Genomic DNA, 21,229 nt, shown 5'->3' with positions numbered 1-21,229 from the left:
AGGACAAAGCAGAAGTTTGTTCTGTGTTTGTCCTTGTCCCTTGTGATGGGCAGCCCGACAAACAAACTGAGCGAGAGGAGCACGGATGAAAACAGGAAAGAAGGAGAGTAGATGTAATTGAACCAGCAGCAGAGAGAGAAGAGAAGAAGGAATACGAGAGGGAAAGGGATCAAAGAGGAAAAGGAGAGGAGGATTGAAGATGTCAATATGGTCAATGAGGCTAATGGCAGTAAATGACATCCTGTCTTTTATCTCTCTCTCTGTCTCCACAGATTCTCCTCGGAACAGGAAGCCAAACATCAGGCCAGACATGGCTGTCAACCCCCTGAACGACACACAAACACACACAACACTCACACACATTTGATCATGAAGTAAAACACTTCTGGGAGCAGCGGTTTGTGCCTTAGAAACACACACACATATCTGAGCCAGATGTTATTGCAGCAGTATAACGGGGATCAGTGAGTGTGTGTGCAGGTGAATAAAGCAGGTGTTTTATCGGGCATCAGATGAACATGTGCACTGCAGACAGCTGGCATAAAGTGGGCGCTGCAGGGGTCTTACCCTCGGATTACAGTTTAGGAGATTAGAGCTAAGCAGCAGTCACCTCAAGCTCACCAGCCGCATGAAACTTCCGCTGCAGGCATACACAAACACACACATACGCACACACACACTGCAGCACAGCTGTAGAACACAATTAAATTAGTGCAACTGGCAGACGGTGTGCAACCCTAGCTTAACACCATACACATTAAATTACAGGCACAAACACACACAGGCACACACACATGCACTCCGGGATGCAGGACAGACGCTGCCCCCACCCTTCCTCCCGTCGTCCTCCCAAAGCCAGCTGGAAAGAAGATGAGATTTGGGGCTGATTGGTTTTGTCTTTTTTCCCATCACATCCTCTGGGCATTACTGAATCCACCACCGCCGACTTTCCTTAGAGCAGTGTCATCTCTGGATGAACTATCGTCATAAAGATCTTCTTTCCATCGGAAGAGGCTCGGACAATCCGCTTGTGATGCTTTGAATACATCTCCTAAAGTTTTTTTTACTGTCATCTTTTTTACACCTTTTTTCAGGACACTATATTAGTCAGGCTTGGCGGAAACCCTCAAAAGTCTTAGCTACACATGAGCAGAACAGCATCGCCAATATTTCGCTTCTCTCTTTGTGGTGAAAGATGAAATCTTAGTGAGTGAAAAACACTAAGAATTTAAACTTTTATTTCAATCCGAACTTTTTAAACTCTGACTGTGATAGTGTGCAGAGGGACGGCAACAGAGCAGTGCTTTAAACTGGACACAGCTGCCGTCCACAGCTCTCAGAGCCTCGGTGAAACACAGACAGAGGCTTGGCCAGGGTGAACATCAAGTGGAAGGTAAAAGAGGAAAAAAAAAACAGGCAGGAGAAAACTACACATATCAGTGGAATCAAGCAGAAGCAGCGAAAAGAGAGTTAGAAAATAGGTATATTTTTGGTCTAGGATGGCTAGAGACGTGATGGAACACCCGTCAGGCCAGACCTCCTCCCATTTACCGCTCCTCCTCCCTCTCCTCCTCCTCCCTTCTTCTCTCCCTCTCTCCGCTGCTCTCAACTAGTCTGCCAGCTTTCTTTGGCTACGTCGCTTCAGTGCAACGAGAGAGACAGAAAAGAGAGAAATCAGAGCGCTGGAGCCGAGCTCAACGCTCACACAGATGGCAGAGAAAACGGGAAGGACCTGCTGCATTCATTCACAGCGTGCACTGGGTTTCACTGAAGATGGACATTGCAGTTAATCCTAAAAAAGAGGGAGGAAAAAAAGAGAGTGAAAGCCTGAGAAAGGAAAGTTAGGAAGTGAGGAAGGAGAGAATGAACCAAGGATAGAAAGGTGGAAAAAGCAGAGACTGATTGAAGCTGAAGGAGAGATCACCCCTCATCGAGGGCAAAGGACTTCCGAGGCAGTCAGGCTACAGCTGTGTGTAATTCAGCTGCGACTCAAGTGTGTGTGTGTCGAGACATTTTTGTGTGTGAGACGAGCGCATAACTGTGAAGGAGAGGGAGGGAGAGGCTCCAGCGAGAGACAGAGAGAAAGCGTAGGAGCATCGCTGAGCGCACAGCTTGACTGAGAGACAAATTGACTCTGACACATTTTCTTCTGTCAGTGTGAGTGTGTATGTGTGTGTGTTTTTACTCGTCTGATATCGAAGTGATCTTGTGCTAGTCAGGGAGTCGTCCCTATCACCCTGACCAGACCTTGGTGGTTGTTGCGTGGGGGCGGAGAAGGCAGAGGAGGTGGTGGTGGGCTGGTGACAGTGGCAGGCCTAGGGGTGGGGGCATGGCCATGGGGGGGCCGCATCCTGTCCTCCACCCTGCACCGGGACAGGCGCTGGGGCTGGGGGTCTTGGGGCGGGGGTCCATCCAGGGGAGCTCCCAGACTCTCAGAGCTCCGGCCCTGGCTGAGCGGAGGCACAGTCGGGGCGGCAGCAGGTGGAGGTAGTACTGGAGGAGGAGGTACGGCGGAGAAAGGAGGCAAAGTGAGATGTTCCCGCAGAGTCTGGGTTCTCCTCGGCTCCCTGGCTCTCGTCTTCCTCACCTCGCTCTTCTTCTCTGTCTCGCTCCGTGGGGGCGTCGGCTTCAACTACCTGGAGCCGCCTGGGTGGGAGGAGTCGAGGCGGGTGAAGCTAGTGCCAAGCTACGCGGGCGCACACAGGCTGTCACCACCTGACGCCCCGCAGCAGAAGACGTGTGCCTGCCCACGCTGCGTCGGAGACCCCGGTGTTTCTGATTGGTTCGATGAGAGCTACGACCCAGATATCTCACCTGTTTGGACCAGAGACAACATCCAGCTGCCATCTGATGTCTACTACTGGTGGGTGGTAAGTAACAAAATCATTTGACTTTACATGTTTGAGTTTTGACAATTAGTTTGCTGTGAATATAAGATTTAATTGTATGTTATAGCTGGACTCCTGTTTGTGTAATTGTTAAACTGTTTGGATCTTTTCAGAATATAGATTTAAAAAAATGAATACCACTCTCACGTCTGGATGAAAAGTGTTTACCTAAAGCCAGCCAGGTTTTTGTTCAGATTAAACAAATAAAATACCACATTTTAATCTTTGAACTCAGAACTGAGTCGGGCTTGCTGTTCCCGAAGCTAAGCTAATTGACACAACACTGAGCATACAAATATGAGAGTAGAGTTCTCTCATCTGATCTTCTAACTGTCAAATTTAATGTTAAAATTAATTAATCACATCTCCAAGTTTGTGGAACTTTTGTTTGTATTAAGTTTTTCACTTAGTTTGTCTAAGAATAGCCACACAGTTACACTCGTGTGTCTTCAGGGTCGCACCAAGGACATTTATCCATTTACATTAAGGTCAGTAAAAGTGATAATCTTGAAGATTTTCATTTAGATAAATGTCTGTTAAGTCACTATCTTTCGCCAAATGAGGTAACACAATGGTGATTGAGCCTATTGCCCACTGATGAAAGCATTTGCAGTATTATGGACTGGGTGTCTCTGCAAGTGTTGTGAGTAAACAGTAATCTACTATGGCTGAACAAACAAAGAAAAGATGGATGACTACAGATACAACTTCAACAATAAGTGAAAATCAGAAGAAAAAGAAACAAATTCGACGCTCAGATGAAGGCAAACAGTCTAAAAAGGAAAGCGACCATCAGCCAGGAAACTAATGAGTTACAATTGTTACGAAGGGAGCCAACCATAGACGTCTGCATATGTGGGAAGTGTGCTGCCACAATTACTGTTTATCGCCAAAGGTGCCGCCTAAGACAACGAAACTGAAATCTTTAGATTATGTCTTTAAAGTCACTCGGTGCAGATTTATTTTATACTATTAATACCATTTTCATTCGTTTCGTTAGCTGTTTTTTACAGTGCTTGCAGCACCATCAAACACTTTCCTTCTGTGTGTGTGTGTGTGTGTAACAGAGGCGGGCAGTCCGTTACATTGGAGATTTTTATTAGGACATCAACATACGAGGAGTAATACATCATAATCTCAGATCTCTCCTCATCCTCCCTCTTCCAACCAATCCCCTCTTACAAACAGTACATGCTCCTGGTGCCAGTCATGTCATGAACCATGTGAAACATCACATGGTTGGGCTTTTTGTAAAGCACCGCCCAGTTACGTCTGTAAAATGAATATGCCTCTGAGTCATTGCAAGAGAGAGACGGGAAACACTTAGTTACAGAATTGCTGCATTAGCAACCCTTCTAACTGTGTGTGTGTGTGTGTGTGTGTGTGTGTGTGTGTGTGTGTGTGTGTGTGTGTGTGTGTGTGTGTGTGTGTGTGTAATTGTCTTTATAGGTGCGTTTCCATGGTGTAGGCTCATTTGTCTCCTTATATCTGTTTGAATCTCAGAATAAATCTGTTAGTGTGTGTGTGTTTTCAGAGATAACTTTATCTTACAGTTGTCCTTCAGTTGCTGCTCTAGAGGCCTGTTTCAGAGCTGTAGCCTCAGTCCGGCTCTAAAACGGCACAAAACTGCAAACACAGGCCAACAGCTGCCAAGTCATTAGGTCACACTGCAACATGGGGGTGATGAACTGAGAGAGAGGGGAGACAGAAAGAGGAAAGAGGAGGGGGATTGGATGGAGAAGGAGAGGAGGGGATCACATAAAACAGAGGTGCACTGTAGGAAAATGGTAGTGGTGACATTACAAAAGACGGGCTTGAGGGGGGGACACATTTGCAAATAAGCTTTAGGAAAGGGAGGAAATAAAAAAGCAAAAGGAAGAGAGGAAGAATATAGAACAGGTGGTACAAAAACAAAAGGAACCAAAGAGCCGAGACAAATGTAATGGGGTCGTTCCAAGTAAGATAAACATACCAGTCTCTGCAGACGTCGATCAGGGATGCCTCTCTGTTCTTCTGTATCGGACATGAACATCAGGTCCGGTTGCATCAGGATGTGTGACCTTGCCTGGCTTGCAAATATACTGCACATAACTATCTCAACCAGATGTCAGACTTTCTCCTCTGTTCCTCCAAACTAACCCTGGCCATGTAAGTTTGTGAGTTGTTTTTGGTTTGGCCCAAGAACTTTTGTAAACACTAGTACAACAAACATAAGGACATCTTACATGGTTTCAACCGGAAAATGGTTCAGAAATTCAGAAATATCTTGGAAATTTGCTGAACAAACCCACATTTGTAAAAGAACATGAAGAAAATGTAGTGAAGTTAAGGGGAATTTGAGATCTTCCTGTTGGGAATCAGAAGACAGAATATATGATGTTTCCGGGTAAAGGCTGAAGGAGGCAGACAACACGGATGCACAATTCCAGAAGCTGTGTAAGTGTCCCCAGTCGATTACTCACTTTTATCTCTTCTGAAGGAAAAATCCCATCACAGATGTTTAATATCATTTAATCCCTCATCCAATCATCCAGTGTTAGAAAGGATGGAAGTTGAAATTGATTATGTGTGCATGGTTGGAGTATCTGCTCTTAAACCTATTGTACACTAATCAATAAAAGAAAAAGAAAATAAAGAATAATTTGTTGTGCAGAACTTAAATGCTTAAGTTTGGTGAAACATTTTCACTTCCTAAACACACAGCCTCTAATCCCAGTGTCTTACCTGTCACTTGAGTCCAGCCTGAAAAAGCTCTTCGTGAATACTTCAGTAAGTTTGTGCTTAGAGTCCTTTTTAAGTTTTTAGTAACTACTTGCAGGTTTCAAACGAGACATGGCCTACTGGGTTTCAAACTTAAAGAAATTTAAGAAGCGTCTTGCCTAGTTAATTCTCATAATAATAAATTATAGTTCAATCAAAAGTTATTAACTTTGTACGTGTGAAGTCACTCTCGCATCACAGGCTGTAACATCCATTCATTCAATTTCTTCCGCTTATCTGGGGTCGGGTCGCGGTGGCACCAGGCTAAGCAAGGTGACCCAGATGTCCGTATCCCCCAGCTCCTCCTGGGGGATTCTGAGGCTTAATCCCTCCAACAAGATCTGCATCTGCCCCGGGGTGTCCTCCCAGTTGGACGTGCACAGAAAACGTCCAAAGGGAGGCGTCCAGGAGGCATCTTAATCAGATGCCCGAGCCATCCTTTTGATGTGAAGGAGTAGCGGCTCTACTCCAAGCTCCCTCCGGATGTCTGAGCTCCTTACCCTATCTCCTCGGCTAAGCTCAGCCACCCTGCAGAGGAAACTCATTTCGGCCGCTTGTATCCGCGACCTCATTCTTTCGGTCACTGCCCAAATCTCATGACCACAGGTGAGGGTTGGAACGTAGATAGACGGTACATCGCAAGCTTTGCCTTCAGGCTCAGCACCACGATCTGTTTTACCCTCACTGGTGAACAAGACCTTGAGATACTTGATTCCCCCACCCAGAGGGGGCAATCCACCGTTTTGGCCTCAGACTTGGAGGTGCTGACCTTCTTCCCAACCGCTTCAGAGTAGGCTCCAAACCGCCCCACTTTCTGCTGGAGGTCCCAGTTTAATGAAGCCAACAAAACCACATCATCTGCAAAAAAGCAGAGATGAAATTCTGAGGTCCCCAAACCGGACACTCTCCTCCCCCTGGCTGTGCCTTGAGATCCTTGAGAACAGAAGAGGTGACAGGCCAAGAACTTTTTTACTCCTTTACACATAATTTATAAACCATTTTGTTTATATGTGCATATTTGAAGAAATACATATGTGTTAGTTCATTTAGTTTTGTGTGAGAGAGACAAATATCATTTTAAGCAGCATTTTGGTTCATTTTTGACCTCATTACCTCGATTACTCTTCAGTCTAAACACATCATACAGTTAAGCTAAAGCTAGTTCATGTAGCTTTATTTGAAAGGCAGCAGTTACTGGGTGTAAATATCTCCTGTACTCTAGAAACTGTGCGTGTGGCCCAACCCTTCTTAATCAAATCTCCACATTGTTAACACTTGTGTTTTAATAAGGCTACATTTAAACGCGGTAGTGGCTGCTGCAGTGCCTCCTGGAAGTTTTAATTCTCTGCCAATGTGAAATATTAGTTTTATACTTTAATGTGGATGCCAGAAGCTTATACTTTAGGAGTCAGAGGACAGCTGAGAGGAAGGAAGCACGGCTGCCAAGAAAACATCTGCCAAAAATTAGTAGCCCCTGAACAACGGCGGTGTGGTGCGTGCCAAGCTGGCTCCGGCATCATGCAGGGACTCTGAGACAGAGGAAGGCAAAGGATGGAGGGATCAAAGAGGAAAGAAAGGAAAAGAGAAGGAAGGTGAGAGGATAAGAATGCAAAGAGGTAACAACATGAGAAACACAGAGTAAAAGAAGATTTAGGGGTCCCTGATCAGCACTGATGAGCTGCGAGGTGCACAGGCGTCCCAGAGAGACGAAGAGAGGAAGAAGGACGAGGAGGAGGAGAAACAAAGAGGGAGCAAGGGAAATTAAAGACAAGGAATTAGACATGAGGGCAAGGAGATTGCTGGAGAGGATGTGTGAATGAATTTGTAAGCGAATGAGTTGTGTTGGGAAATGCGAATTAAGGCCGGTGGTGGGTGAAGAGGAAGTGGTAACAAAGGAGTGAGAAAATGAAGATGCTGTGTGGGAGTGAGGGAGAAAGACGGAGAGGAATAGATGGTTACAGAGAGAAAACAGCCATTTAGTGGCTGCCAGTATCCTCATGGAACTTTTGTGTGTGTGCTGTTTTGTTTGGGGGATTTTATGTGTGTGTGCAGGTGCTCACGTTCTCTTTACATGCATGAACGCTCATGTGCCTGCGTGGTTTGGCAGAGGCTAAAACTGGAACATGATTTTTTTTTTTTTTTTTTTCGGAAAACTTCTCTTTGTCAGGTGCTGCTAGTATTTGTCATCACTCTGTTTACATCTCAGTGATGCAGTTCTGACAGTGATCCAAAATTATAAAAACAACCATACTTTTATATTCATACCTTTTTTTTAAAGCAAAAGATCTACGTCTAATTGTGACTGTGAACATGTGGCTTCACAATATGTCATGCTTCTAAGAACACGAGCGTTTCGTCGATATGAATTGACTGATATCTGCCCTAAAAAGCTCTGAAGTTAAAGGATGAGTTCATGAAGTCTGTTTGAGAGCAGCAGGTGCCCAAACAAACACTGAAACAGGAGGTGGTGTAATATTTCCCCTTGTTGATACTTGGCATTCAAAAATAAGTTTCCTTATGCAAATAATTACAGTCCTCATTTTGTGCAAAAACACACTACTCAATTAAATTAAAGGAATAAACTGTAATTTAAATGTTTTATTGCCACAACGCTACAGCCAATATACTACAGTGCCGGGTTGTATTTGTTTAGTGTGAGACAAGAAACAACCATCCATTTTTTATATTGTGAAAAATAGCAATTGGACAAAGACATATGACACACAATTCTAATTTTTAGTATATGCTAAAGGAAAAACGACAACAAAAAAACAAGTACAATAGTCCTACTCCATTGCCAGCTCGACAGCGCCCCCTCTGCCTTCCTAAATTTTAAGTATATATGAAACGTCATCTGAAGCAAATATAATGCGTAGTAGTAGTAGTAGTTTTACGTCCTTCCAGTATACAATATATACAATTGCAATTCAGTGAAGGTTTCAGAAATCTTATAACCCCATATTTAAATTTAAATAAAAAATCAGACTATGCCAGGTTGTCGATGCAGTTGCAGCATTGACCGTTAGGGCTGGGCAAGGACCTCAAGATACAATACATGACTGTAACTAACTTTTATATCGCTGCGTCAGGTTTATTTCCTTTAGAATATTGCCAAAAAAAAAAAAATTCCCTGCCAATGATCTTTTGTTGTCAATTAACCGATATATCAAGTCAAATTAATGAAACTATTTTGTAATATATTTATTTCCTAATTATTTTTGCCTCACAACTCACAAAGGTCTTAGTTTCCTTCAGCACCATCGTCATCATGATCAAGCGTTTTTTTTCTTGCTTTACAGAACAGAGAGATTCGTTATGTCTTTACTTTAATATCTACTTTAATTAAGTGACCGTGTTAATTCAAATTGTAAAGGATTATATTGAAGCTAAAATACTTTTATGGTTTTCAGAAAATAAAATTAATCTGTGCTTTCAGGCTGTTTTCAAGAAAGCAAATCTCTTGGATCGAAAAGTAACAGCTTCAAATTTAAAGTAACTTGTCCATTAAGTCTTTGACACTCAAGTCCTAAAATGATCACACAGTATAATCTTCCAATTCCTGTTTTTCTGTTTACTCTTCTTAACATTCAACTATTTCTTTCTTATACACACTCCTTTTATTCAGGCTGCAGTCAGACAGGAGACGCTTGTTGTCATGTCTGCTGTCACTTTTGTTTTTCCTTCTGAGTAGACCCGTACGTCCTCTGGACATCTCACTGTTGTTCCTGACGAACGGTGTAAAAGTAAACTTTCCTGGAAGGACACAAAGAGACAGAGAGAGTTTGTGTGTATGTGGACAATCAAACATTAGCACTCTGAAAAAAGCAAAAACATTATGAGTGATTGAGAAGTTTCCGAGTCGTCTCAACTCTTACATTTTCTATCTTTTCTTCAACTTCAATCTGTTTTTATATTTATTACTCAGCTTGTTTTGACATGTGCAATGCCTCTTCGCCACTGACCACAGGTCACCAAGTCTGACAGCATCCTGTCAGTCTGACACATTGCTGTGACATAAACACACACACACACTGATACAAAGACACACACAGGCACAAGCACCTGCTTATTTGCACATGAATGCTGGAAAGTGCATGCATACACACGTAGACGGTGCAAGTATCTAAATATAAAGCCTGTTGTCACATCCAATTTGTCTGCAGAGGATACGTGGCCTGACTATACTTCCTCTTTCTCTGTAGATGCTGCAGCCCCAGTTCAAACCCCACAGTATCCAGCAGGTGCTCCTGAGGTTGTTCCAGGTATTTAATATCATTAATTCATCTTTCCATTACGCTGGTACTTTCAGATCAGCAGAGTCATTACTCCACACTCTTGGGCAAAGGCGGAGGGGAACAGACTGCCTTTATTAGGCATTAGGTGTATCAGTGGACCAGCTCATTCCTTTTTAATATTTCTGTATGTGTGTTTTTATTCCGACTCTCAATGCAAAGCACGTTGCATTCACAGAAGGCTGTATGTTTAAATACCTCATCTGGCTCCCTGTGGGCAGAAGGGGCTCATGTATTTTTCATGAACGATCTCATGAAGAATTCACCCCTCTACTGGGAGCAGGATGTATTTTTACAATCAGGTCTGAGCTGCAGGTTAGGTTATTTGATGTCTCTTGCTTTGTCCAGAGCCTCGTTTAATATCCTGTGTAGCTTGAATTTCCGCAGCTTGATGTGATAATGCCTCTCCATCGCAGGTGATTCCAGGAAGGTCCCCGTACGGCTCGTGGGATCCGGGGCGCTGTCTGCGCTGCGCTGTGGTGGGAAACTCCGGAAATCTCCGAGGGGCCGGATACGGGGCGACTATTGACGGACACAACTACATCATGAGGTGAGAGGGATAGATGAGACCAGGGAGCGGATTCAGGGCTGCGTTAGACTGAGTGATGAGGAGAGAGAGGCCATGATGGAAGAAAGAGATGAGGAAAGAAAGAAGAGGGAGAGAGCTGGAGAGGACAGAGTTCATGTGAGGAGAGTACTAAAACATCACACAGCTTAATATGTGACATTAAAGTTACATGGGCAAAATGTGTGTTTGCAGAAGTATTTATAAATATGAAAGCAGCACGTGTGTCTCTGCTGTTCTATATTCTGTTCTCTACTCTCCTATTGGCTGACAAAGAGGTCACCTGACTCATGTGAGGTCACCACAGGCAGCTTTAAGCACTAAGAAGCTGAAACGTATATAGATTGTGTCGCTCACATCCACACCCGAGCAGAGAGGCACATAAATCCCTTTGTGTGCGTCTCTCCCCCGCTCGGTGTCGTGCAGCAGCCGTGAATCACAGAGCCTGATTGTTGTCAGTTGGCATGAACACACAGCTATATGCTGTTCTGTGCAGGGAGTGTGTGTAGCTGCACAAAAGCCTCAGCAGGAATGACAAGTATTTTCTGTTTCTGTGTGCTAAAGACATTAGCATCCATTAGCGTTGCTCTCTCAGCAGACCTGTGTGGGCAGCCGCCAACGTCCAGCGCCTGTTAGGCTGCTCGTCGCTGTGGTTAGCTCCTCATTTGTGTTTTAAATCAGCTTGGCCCGCAACAGTCCCACACACACCACCACCCACCTCCTGTCTGTCTGCCTTTTCACTCCCCCTATCTGAACAAACATCTGTTTTGCTCACTGACATATGGATCAGTGCATACAGTAGCCTTTTTTTGCAGGTGCACTTTTTCGTTTATATAAACAGCTCACTCCTCCAGACAGTGAGTCATTTCTACTGTAAATATGGAGAAAGTCTCAAGTACACAGACAGAGCTGAGTGGTTCACTTACTGTCTGACTAAAGGTTAGACAAGACAAAATATACTTATTATATTATAGAATAAAATGTGCTGCATGAAAGTCCTTGTCTTGAGGCTTGTTCAAGGTATCAGGTGAATTTATAGAATTAAAAGAAGTAGACAAAGGAAGCATCATGAAGTTTGTGCACTGCTGTTTCAAAGCTTTGAGGAACCATCATTTAGAAATTAAACATCAGGCGATTGAGACCATAAACTAAATATACGAATAATAAATAAAAAGTAATAAATCAACTCAGAAGTTTCATGATTTACACACATTTTCTCATCTGCTACTATTCCGACTATTTGTGGTGCCGCCCCCTGCTGGCCTTTAAATAATATCCAGGTTTAAAGCTGCTGTGAGGAGTTTTTAGCTGGCTATGAAATGGACTGAAATGAATACAGATGCCTCTAGGTGAGTTACAAAGCAAACAAGACAATCAGCAACAAGATTGATTATAACTTAATAGTTATTTTTAATGCCCGTAACCACTGCAGGAGGGTAGGTGTCAGACGAGGCAGTTAACTTTGTGCTGCCAAATCAGCCTTTTTTCTATATTTTCCGTAGCAAAGACTCACAGCGAGACACAGAGTGACACATCTGAATGTGAAAAGAAAGCAGGATGAGATTTTACCTTTATCTTTAAGTTTTGAAACTAAGGTGCAATCGAGTTCCGATATATCGTCTTTGCATGATCAACAAGTAATCTACGACCAAAAAAAAGTTGTATGTAAGAAAATGCAACTTGAAGCAGCAGTTTTAAGCTGGAGTTCTACAAAGTACAAGTTACAGAAAGTAAAGAGGAGACTTGATCACTGAAACTGAAAGTGTGACGAACAATGTTTTGATAAAAGTGCTTTTTTATGGTACTTCTAAATCAGAGTTGACTTAAAAAAAAAACTCATTTGAACACAGTCAAGATCTTTCTACTTGGTCTGCTGTGATCAGATGCCTAATGGCTTTTCATGTGGCTAATGTTAAATAACATAAGCATAATGTAATATTTATGAAGTTTTACAAACCGACATTACTGAGGCAGACCTGCATTATGGTTTATAGCGTTTACCGTTATCCCATAATCGTTGTGGCAGCAGAGTAATCTGACTATAAAGCCATAGTTGATCCTTTTGGGAGGAGAGAAACGGTGAGCCTGGCTCTTTTCAAAGTGAAACAATCAGTTTTTTGAGTCAATTTTGTGTTCACAGCTTGCTGCAAAATGAAACAATTGATTTTCTCATTTCCTAAAACGAATATCAATCAGTCTGTCCAGTCAGCATGAAATGATCCCTTTGAAACAGTTTTTGCACCTTTTTGACCACAGTTTAAACTGGACGCCTGACGTGTTGATGCTGACGAAGCATGACTCTAAAACATGCATCTCTTACGCCGCCCCCCTCTTCCTCCTAGGATAAACCTGGCGCCCACAGTGGGCTACGAAGAAGACGCCGGCAGCCACACAACCCACCACTTCATGTACCCGGAGAGCGCCAAGAACCTGGCGGCCAACGTCAGCTTCGTCCTGGTTCCCTTCAAAACACTGGACCTCGTCTGGATCACCAGCGCTCTGTCCACCGGCCAGATTCGATTGTAAGAGGAGACACACACACACACACACACACACACACACACAGACATACTATATAAGCACGGATTAACATGTGAGTGCACAAAAACATACAATCAATTCTGGACGTATAGTGAGCACAGAAAGGATTTGATTCCTCTTTAAGAGGCTGCAACACACATAAGCTTACTTTGTGGACACACACACACACACACACACACACACACACATACCAATCTGTCAGCTGTCAATCATCCACAATTCATAGCTGCAGCAATCACATGAAGCGTTGATTGAATGTATTTAATCAATTTCTCTCTCTCTGTCAGTACGTACGCTCCAGTGAAGCAGTTCCTCCGTGTAGACAAAGACAAGGTGTGTATTTTCAGCTTTCACTGCAATTACTTTTGGCTGGTCTGACACATGCACAGTAATAGGCCAACACACACACACACACACACACACACACACACACACACACACACACACACACGCAGAATAACCTCGCTTTACTGCAATTATAGCCTCCCCTCCCCATTGTTGATGAAGGATTACAGTTAGATTATAAACCTTTCCTTTGTTTTAAATAATCTTCCTCTCGCTCTTTAATCCTTGGAAATAAATAAACTCATTCTAATCCCTGCCTGTAAAAATCTTCGCCTGGTCAGAGACAGTTTTTTTTTTTTACAGTGTCTTTGGAGCCGAACCAGAAATATAGATTTATAAGATTTGCTCCTCCACTGCGGCGCTCTGATCAGCCTAAAGCCCTGTTTGTTGGGACTGAACATCACCTGGAGGCAGATGATTAATATGTAATTACTGTTCATTTGGTTAACAGTGCCTTTAATCTTTCGCAGCAATCACAACCTCCGGGAGTATTAAAATTTAACTTGGCAAAATCTTTTCTTGTTTTGTTGGACCTTTTGAATATGCAACGGCTATGATGTGCAAGCGGTGATCTTTCCTGTACGACCGTGTAAATCATCTGAGTGAGAGATTTACATCTGAAATCAGCATATAAACTGTCGGGCAGAAAAACTAACCAGTAGAAAATGTTTTCTTGTAGAAAAATAAACCTAAATCTTTTTCTACTTTCCTTGCTGGAGTTTGATTCTATGTTAGATTTACAGCTTTTAGACAGTTATGTTTTAATTATTTATTCTCTCTTCTGTGTCTGTTCACCAACAGGTCCAGGTCTTCAACCCAGCATTCTTTAAATACATCCACGACCGCTGGACCAGACATCACGGACGCTACCCCTCCACTGGCATGCTGGTGCTGTTCTTTGCCCTGCATGTGTGTGATGAGGTCAGTTTCTTTCTCTTTCTCTCTCTGCTGTCACAGAAGCCCAAACTCTAAATCATTGCATCATGCCGAAACTACACTTGCATCACATCCATCCTCAAAAGTTGCACATTCGTAATCACACACTTGCCTTTCAACACTCTCTCCTTGACTCTCCTCTAGGTGAACGTGTTTGGTTTCGGGGCAGACAGCCGGGGGAACTGGCACCACTACTGGGAGCAGAACCGCTACTCAGGAGAGTTCAGGAAGACCGGCGTCCACGATGCCGATTACGAAGCCCAGATCATCCAGCGGTTGGCAAAGGCTGGCAAAATCACCATATTCCCTGGGAAATAATAACCAGCACTCCACCTTGTATCTACTGTTCCAACACTGGTACATCAGCAGACACTACAGAGGCTGCTTACAATGTGTGTGTATTCTGGCTTTCACTTACCTGCACTAGTTTGCTTGCAGAAGGCGAAACAATACGGTCACCGAATGGTACCAAAAAAAGTTATTCCATTCTTTTGCCTTCATATTTGGGATGCAGGCCACCAGTCAAAGCACTGATTGAAGAACATGTTGTAGACTCACCAGGAACAGGACCTGGGAATATTTAGTTCTGCTCACCTAAAAATGGCCTAAAAACAGACCCGAACGTGGGAGTTGAGCCTTAAATATGACAATAAAGGAATTGGCTCTTTTACTCTGAAATGCAGTTCAAAGTTTGAAGACAAGACAAGTGAGAAATGGACACAAGGAAGGCCGAGGAGGGAAAGATCTCACATAACAAAACAACAGTATGATATAAAAACAGCCACAGAAACAAAAACCTGTTCCCCCTCTAAACTGTAGATGTTGGTACTGTACTGCAGACTGCAAGATTGACACTGTGGACACAAACTGTGGAGCGAGCAGAAGCCGTCGTCCTGCTGACCATATTTAGACTGAAGGACAAAATTCCCATCTCTTGCAGGACCCCGGGCCGTGACTCCCATGGGAAAGATTTGTTCCCTGTACGAGGCAAAAACCTCACTTTGCCACTTTTCACTCATCATAACTCCACTTTATGTGAGTTCTGCCTCAGAAGCTGGCATCGCAGGGACCTTGTCTGGCTGTGATGGCTTGTAAAACGGTTGCTTATAAGACGGAAGGTGATTGCTGTGAGTTTATATCATACGACTTTCCTCTCAACCCTCCCCCCGGGTCCTCACCACGGCTTAGCAGGGCCTCGTCACCTTGCAGCAGACTCACAGACACATGATGAAGACTTTTGCCTTTTGGTTATTCTGACTCAGAAAGATCACTGCAGCGCTGGCATGAGCTGCAGCTTCTGTGGAGAGAGCTGATTTTAAACACCACAGCGACCACAGGCCCCGCTACAGACTTTATTCACATCCAGACACAGGGAGAAGTGTTCATGGGGAGCGCTGCGATGACTGCATCAGACTCTAATGAGGCCAAAAGTCCATCTCCAGGGATTTCATGTTTGGATGGAGGCACGCTGGTTCCTGGACCAGAGTTTAATCCCCATGTGGTCTGTCAGTCTATTTTGGGAGAGAAGGACTGGAGACATAGAGCTGGGTCATGAAGAACCAGTCTGACAAAGCCAGAGTGAGAAACACTCCTGTGTTTGAATGATTAAAAGAAAATACGTTGGATCACAGTTGCTAATGTGTTGCAAACACAAACTGAACTCCGTTAAACTCTCTGGCTTAGAAAGCACTGAAGCTTAAAGGCACCTCGCTCTGCTTCTGCTCCCTCTCACAGGCCTGAATCTCCAACCTGACTCCTGGATCCCAGTGGAGTTAGACTGTCAGGAGCATTTGGCTCCACATTAGGCCCATATGATTGGGTGAGAGAAAAGCCTGCTGGATGTGGGAATTCTTCTACCTGTCAGCAGATCAGCTTCATTAACCACTAGCCCTGGTCCACGCTCAGCCAATTAAATCTTCAGCTAAGTCTGGAGGGGACGGAGCCACCAGACGCCTTAGACTCCACCTCTGTACTGCATAAACTGCACTTCCTGTTCTGGTTTTCTCCATGATGGCATAGCTCCCTGCAGACTGCAGTGTTAGTTTCATGTACTCTTTGAGTTTACACTTTGTCTGGATCTATACCACTCACTCAGATTAGAGTTAGCTTTCCACCCAGGTGCCACATTTATTGTTTTTATTATGATTTTATATCATCAACTAAAACCCATTCACACATCTATAGCCTCCTACAAATATCAGTGATGGAAGTGCTGCTAGACTTTATCAAATAACAGATACATCGGTGTAAAAGAGAAAATGTTTGCCACAGAGACAAGTGTTGGTAAATCTATCCAAAGATGTGTTTATAGAGAAGCAGCTGGTTGCTGACAACAAAAAGTACTCATGGTTCCTATGCAGCAAACTATTATACCAAACTATGATATTTATGTATTGATTTGAGTAGCTGTTGAGCAGTTATAATGCATCAACAGATACGTTTTTTTAATACACTAAGAGCTCTGGTTTGTAAGACTAGTATTTGGGTCAGTGACTGAAAAATACAAGTCATCCTTCACTAAATCTCCTTAAAACCTGGTCTCAAATTTTACATTTTCACAACAATATTAAATATTCATGGCTAAATATGAAACATAACAAATTATAGATGCCCTTGGGTGCTGGTTTAGCTCAGTTGGTGGAGCAGGCGCCCCATATACAGAGGCTACAGCCCCTAATGCAGCGGCCGCAGGCTCGACTCCCGCCGTTGGCCCCTTGCTGCATGTCATCCCCCACTCTCTCCTCCCAATATTTCCTCTCTTCAGCTGTCCTATGTAATAAAACCCCAAATTGTATAGGTGCCCTGCAGAGTCTTTGACCACTGTTAGTGCGATGGAGCTATTTCTGTTATCTGTGGACCACTGTTTTGTGTGTTATCGTACACGCATACAGGAAAATACATGACTTTTACTTTCCTGATCTACAGGTGACAGCAGGGAAGAATAAGACAATAAACAAGAGGAAAGAGCATTTTGGTGAACGCTAACAGAACCTCCAGAGGGCAACTCTGAGTACAGAAAAAAGAAAATCTTAGGCTATTATTTATTAAAAGTTTAACACTTAAAATCAGCAAATCTCTTGTAATCAGGACTGTGTGGATGTTGTTTGATTATAAGGGATTCACAGTAACATGGAAACACAAGCATACAACCTACCAAGTGTTGCCAAATTAGGCTATAATGCACTGGTCAACATTTGCATGGAAAAAATATGACATCCGTTTTTCCCACTAATCGCCTCTAATTCAAATCAGTTCAGTGAAAGTAAAAAATAATACAGAAATGTCTTCGTTGAAGTAACCAAAATAGTTGTATTTCCTGCAGGATCCTATGACTAACAGTAAGGTACAAAGAAAACATGTTTTCAGGGTTTAATTCTCCTGAGAGAGAAAAATATTCTTCTTACAGCTGAGAGTTTACCAGAACTTCTCCAGTGTATATTTGTCCTCAGAAGCAGTCTGTGTATTGTTTTAGTGACTCATAATGTGCTATAGGCCGAGCTGAAGAAAAACAAGATGTTGAATAGAAGCTGCGTAGGAACTATGAGAGCCAGCCGCTGCAGCAGATGGTACTTTAATGTGAAATAACACTCGTGTACGAAAAGAGTTGCTTTTGTTGAAAGTTAAGGGATTTAATCACGTGGCATTTTAAAGCTCACTCTTCTTAAGTGTTTTATTTTTTCATGTACTTTAACCACCTACAAAGTGAGAAAGGTCGGGGTGTCATACTGCCCCCAGCAGGCCATGTGAAGAACTGTGCCTCCTGTTCTCATTTAAGTTCTGTGTTTCATTTCATTAACTGTGGATTCTTTTGTGTAACCACTCGGGACTCTCGTGTGTTGCTACTGTTCTTTATCTGCTCTCAAATTTGTTTGTCCTTCTTTGCACATAACAGATTTGATGTTGAACTGGCCTCATTTTAAGGGTGAGAGCAGCTTAATCAGGACATACTCTTTGTGTTTTCTCTCTCTCTCTCACACACATTAACGCTTTCGTGCCTTGTCCTGCTGCTGGACGTCTCGCCTACAGCTGCTCCATCAGCAACACACACCTGCCACCTTTGCAAATTTTTAGCCACAAACACAGACACACACACAGGCACACACACACACACACACACACACACACACACACACACGTCTTCTGGCTGAGAGCTGTGCCTTCTGAGCTGCTCACACACACACATAGAAACACGCACTCTGCCTTCTGCTCGGGGTGCAGACGCCTCCCGCTCTTCACTTCTTACTGCTTTGTACGCTGACGTTGTTTTGCAAAGATGGCTGTTGGCTGAAGGAGAGGATGTGAACTTGTGATGTAGAGTGACTCGCTGTGAATTCACTTTAGGCCATTTGCTACTTCTCTGAGCGTATAGTTTGTAGTTTCTAGATAATGTGTTGTGAATCGCAGGAAAGATGGCAGGCCGAGAGGGTCAGCTGCTGGACTTAGGCCCACAGAGTTGCAGGTACCTGTCTTATCTTCGTGCTTCTGTTTGAACAGCGTGACTGTAGAAGATAGTGATGATGACAAAGTGTCTAAGACTGCTGTCTGTGGTTTTTCTTGGGGTGGTCAGCTTCTGTGGTCCTGTGTTATTGATGTTTGTTTCCGGAGATGCTCCTTCCAGCTTCAAAATGAATGTGTAAATGGTTTTTCGGGGCCCTCTGGCAGGAGAATAATACACACAGATCCTTTTTGCGCAGCCAGCAGTGGGTTGAAAGAGTCGCCTGCGCCGCCAACGAGGCGACACCCTGTTCCAGCATTCAAACTGCTATCATCTTCCTCCATATCTGACGGTAGTAGACCAGGACATTGTGATCAGACAGAAGGGGGAGCCGGGTGATCCCTCTCTGCTGCGTGTTAGCATAAATTAGAGGGTTTTTTCCTCCTACAGTGCACGACACAGATCTGAGCTTGCTCCCTGCAGCATTTCTAACCTAAAGTAGGTCTTCCCTCCCGTTGCTGACCCAATACACTCATTCTTTCTCATCTGGAGTTTATTCTTAAATAATTGCAAGGAGCTTGAGTTTTCAGGTCACTGTCTGTGTCGTGTCCGTGTCGGGAACATCAGTAAAGAAACAAAGAGCTGTGTATTTTGGGAAACAAGGTCCTTGATTGTGACAGTCGGATGTCCGGGGGGGGAGCATGATGTCTCAGATGAATGTGCGGTTCAGATCTGTGATCACGCTGACAGAAACAAGTCATTAGACACTAACTAACAACACTAACAAAACATCCCTGCGCTGAAATCTTCTTTGTTTGACTTTACCGTCTGTGGTACCCAGGTCCGTTTTACATCTTGTGTCACATCATGTGCTGAAGCAAATTTCAGTAAAGCTACAAAACACCTCATTACTGATTGCCTGGAAACGTGTTATCAGGCCATTCACTACCGCACAAAGCAGCAGACGCAAACCACCGTTTAGTTTACCACGGATTCCATTTTCCAGGATAGAAAAAGCCACATTAAACTAATTACATTTTGTTTTTTTATGGGGCTTTTACACAGAATGAGTTCATGAAAGCAGCATGAAAACACACCTCTTCCACCTCTTCAGCTGATAAAAGTGGATGCGGATGTTTTTATATCTGTTACTCAATCTGTCACATTAATACACATGTACAGGAATTGTTTGACCATTTGGAAATAAATTGTTTTGTTAAAAGTAAAGTAGAAAGATGGATACCTCTCATGAAAAATGTCCGTCTTTATTATAAGGCAGCAGACAGTTAGCATAGCTTAACTTAAAGATATAATCTCGAAGATTTTCATGTAAATAAATGTCTGTTAAGTCTCTATCTATCGCTGAATGAGGTAACATAATGGTGAGTGAGCCTATGGCCCACTGATGAAAGCCTTTGCATGTGCAGTATTACAGACTGGGTGTCTGTGGTGACTTTTGTGGAAAAAAATCACAAGCTGCGCCCAGTTAGTGACACGTTTTCCATCAGCCAGCAGTGGTTGGTCTGCCAGAGAGGGTAGGCGGAGCTAAGCGGCTGCTTTTCCGGTCTCTGTGTTGCGAGTAAACAGTAATCTACTATGGCTGAACAAACAAAGAAAAGATGGACGACTACAGATACAACTTCAAAAATAAGTGAAAATCCAAAGAAAAAGAAACAAACTCGACGCTCAGATGAAGCAAACAGTCTGAAAAGGAAAGCGACCGTCAGCCAGGAAAATCAAGAGTTACAACCGGAGTAAACCGTGCTCCCACAACTACCGTTTATCGTCATATGTGCCGCCAAAGAGAACGAAACTAATCTTCGGGATTCTAACTTTAATTTAACAGGGACAGGGAAAGAGCTAGCCAGCTTGTTAACAGCTACTGGCCAAGAGAAAGTGAGGCACATAAACTCCCAGCGAAACTGCTAATAGTTCTGATTTTGTGCCGGTTACACAAACAAGAAAAAAGGTGTTAATTAGTTGCTGTTTCATGTCTTAGCTAAGGTAGCCTCCTGACTGTATCTTCTTTTTTAGCATACAGATATACCAACCGTATTACGCTTCTCATTCATCTCTTCACAAGAAAGCAGATAACCTTTTCCCCCAAAATGTCAAACAACTCCCTCGCTATGTGCACGGCAAATTGGGTGCATTTTTTTTATTTTTGCTAGCCGCAGTACCCTAGACTATGTTACGCTAAAATATTAAAAAGAACCTCGTTAATGAGCTGGAGTTAAAAACTTTTGGGGTTTGGCTGGGGAAAAATAACTTGTGCAGCATCTCCAGCTGTAACAAAAGAGAATCTGAAGCAGAGAAATGGAAATCACAGCCTGAGAATACTTAAACACGTCTCCCATCTCCTCAAACCGTTTCTGTCTGGTTCCCGTGGTGAAGGTGTCTGCAGCTCATGGAGAAAAGGTGTCTGCAGCAGGGGTGTAAATTTAACCGACTGTTAGAGAAAGAGCTT

General features: G+C 43.4%; 1 protein-coding gene across 1 annotated transcript; it reads left to right on the top strand.

Moving 5' to 3' along the window:
* Nucleotides 1-1,499: 1,499 nt before the first annotated feature.
* Nucleotides 1,500-15,268, top strand: st3gal2 (ST3 beta-galactoside alpha-2,3-sialyltransferase 2). The gene is made up of 8 exons (XM_069687045.1): nt 1,500-1,525; nt 2,216-2,870; nt 9,851-9,910; nt 10,357-10,490; nt 12,848-13,027; nt 13,334-13,379; nt 14,193-14,312; nt 14,472-15,268. The coding sequence occupies exons 1-8, from the start codon at nt 1,500-1,502 to the stop codon at nt 14,643-14,645; spliced, it is 1,395 nt and encodes a 464-aa protein (XP_069543146.1). The 3' UTR covers nt 14,646-15,268.
* The last annotated feature ends 5,961 nt before the right edge of the window (nt 15,269-21,229 follow it).

This window comes from Semicossyphus pulcher, unplaced genomic scaffold, assembly GCF_022749685.1.
Source record: "Semicossyphus pulcher isolate SPU_LCO1_2020_fin unplaced genomic scaffold, fSemPul1.0.p SCAF_8, whole genome shotgun sequence".
In the NCBI taxonomy this organism is placed as follows: domain Eukaryota; kingdom Metazoa; phylum Chordata; class Actinopteri; order Labriformes; family Labridae; genus Semicossyphus; species Semicossyphus pulcher.
This window is presented reverse-complemented; position numbering and strand designations above follow the sequence as displayed.

Excerpts from the sequence above, each read along its gene's own strand:
- st3gal2 (XM_069687045.1), top strand. The coding sequence starts at position 1,500 with ATGGCTAGAGACGTGATGGAACACCC. Across the intron at positions 1,526-2,215 it reads AGAGACGTGATGGAACACCC|TCAGGGAGTCGTCCCTATCA; the intron begins GTCAGGCCAGAC and ends ATCTTGTGCTAG. Across the intron at positions 10,491-12,847 it reads GGACACAACTACATCATGAG|GATAAACCTGGCGCCCACAG; the intron begins GTGAGAGGGATA and ends TCTTCCTCCTAG.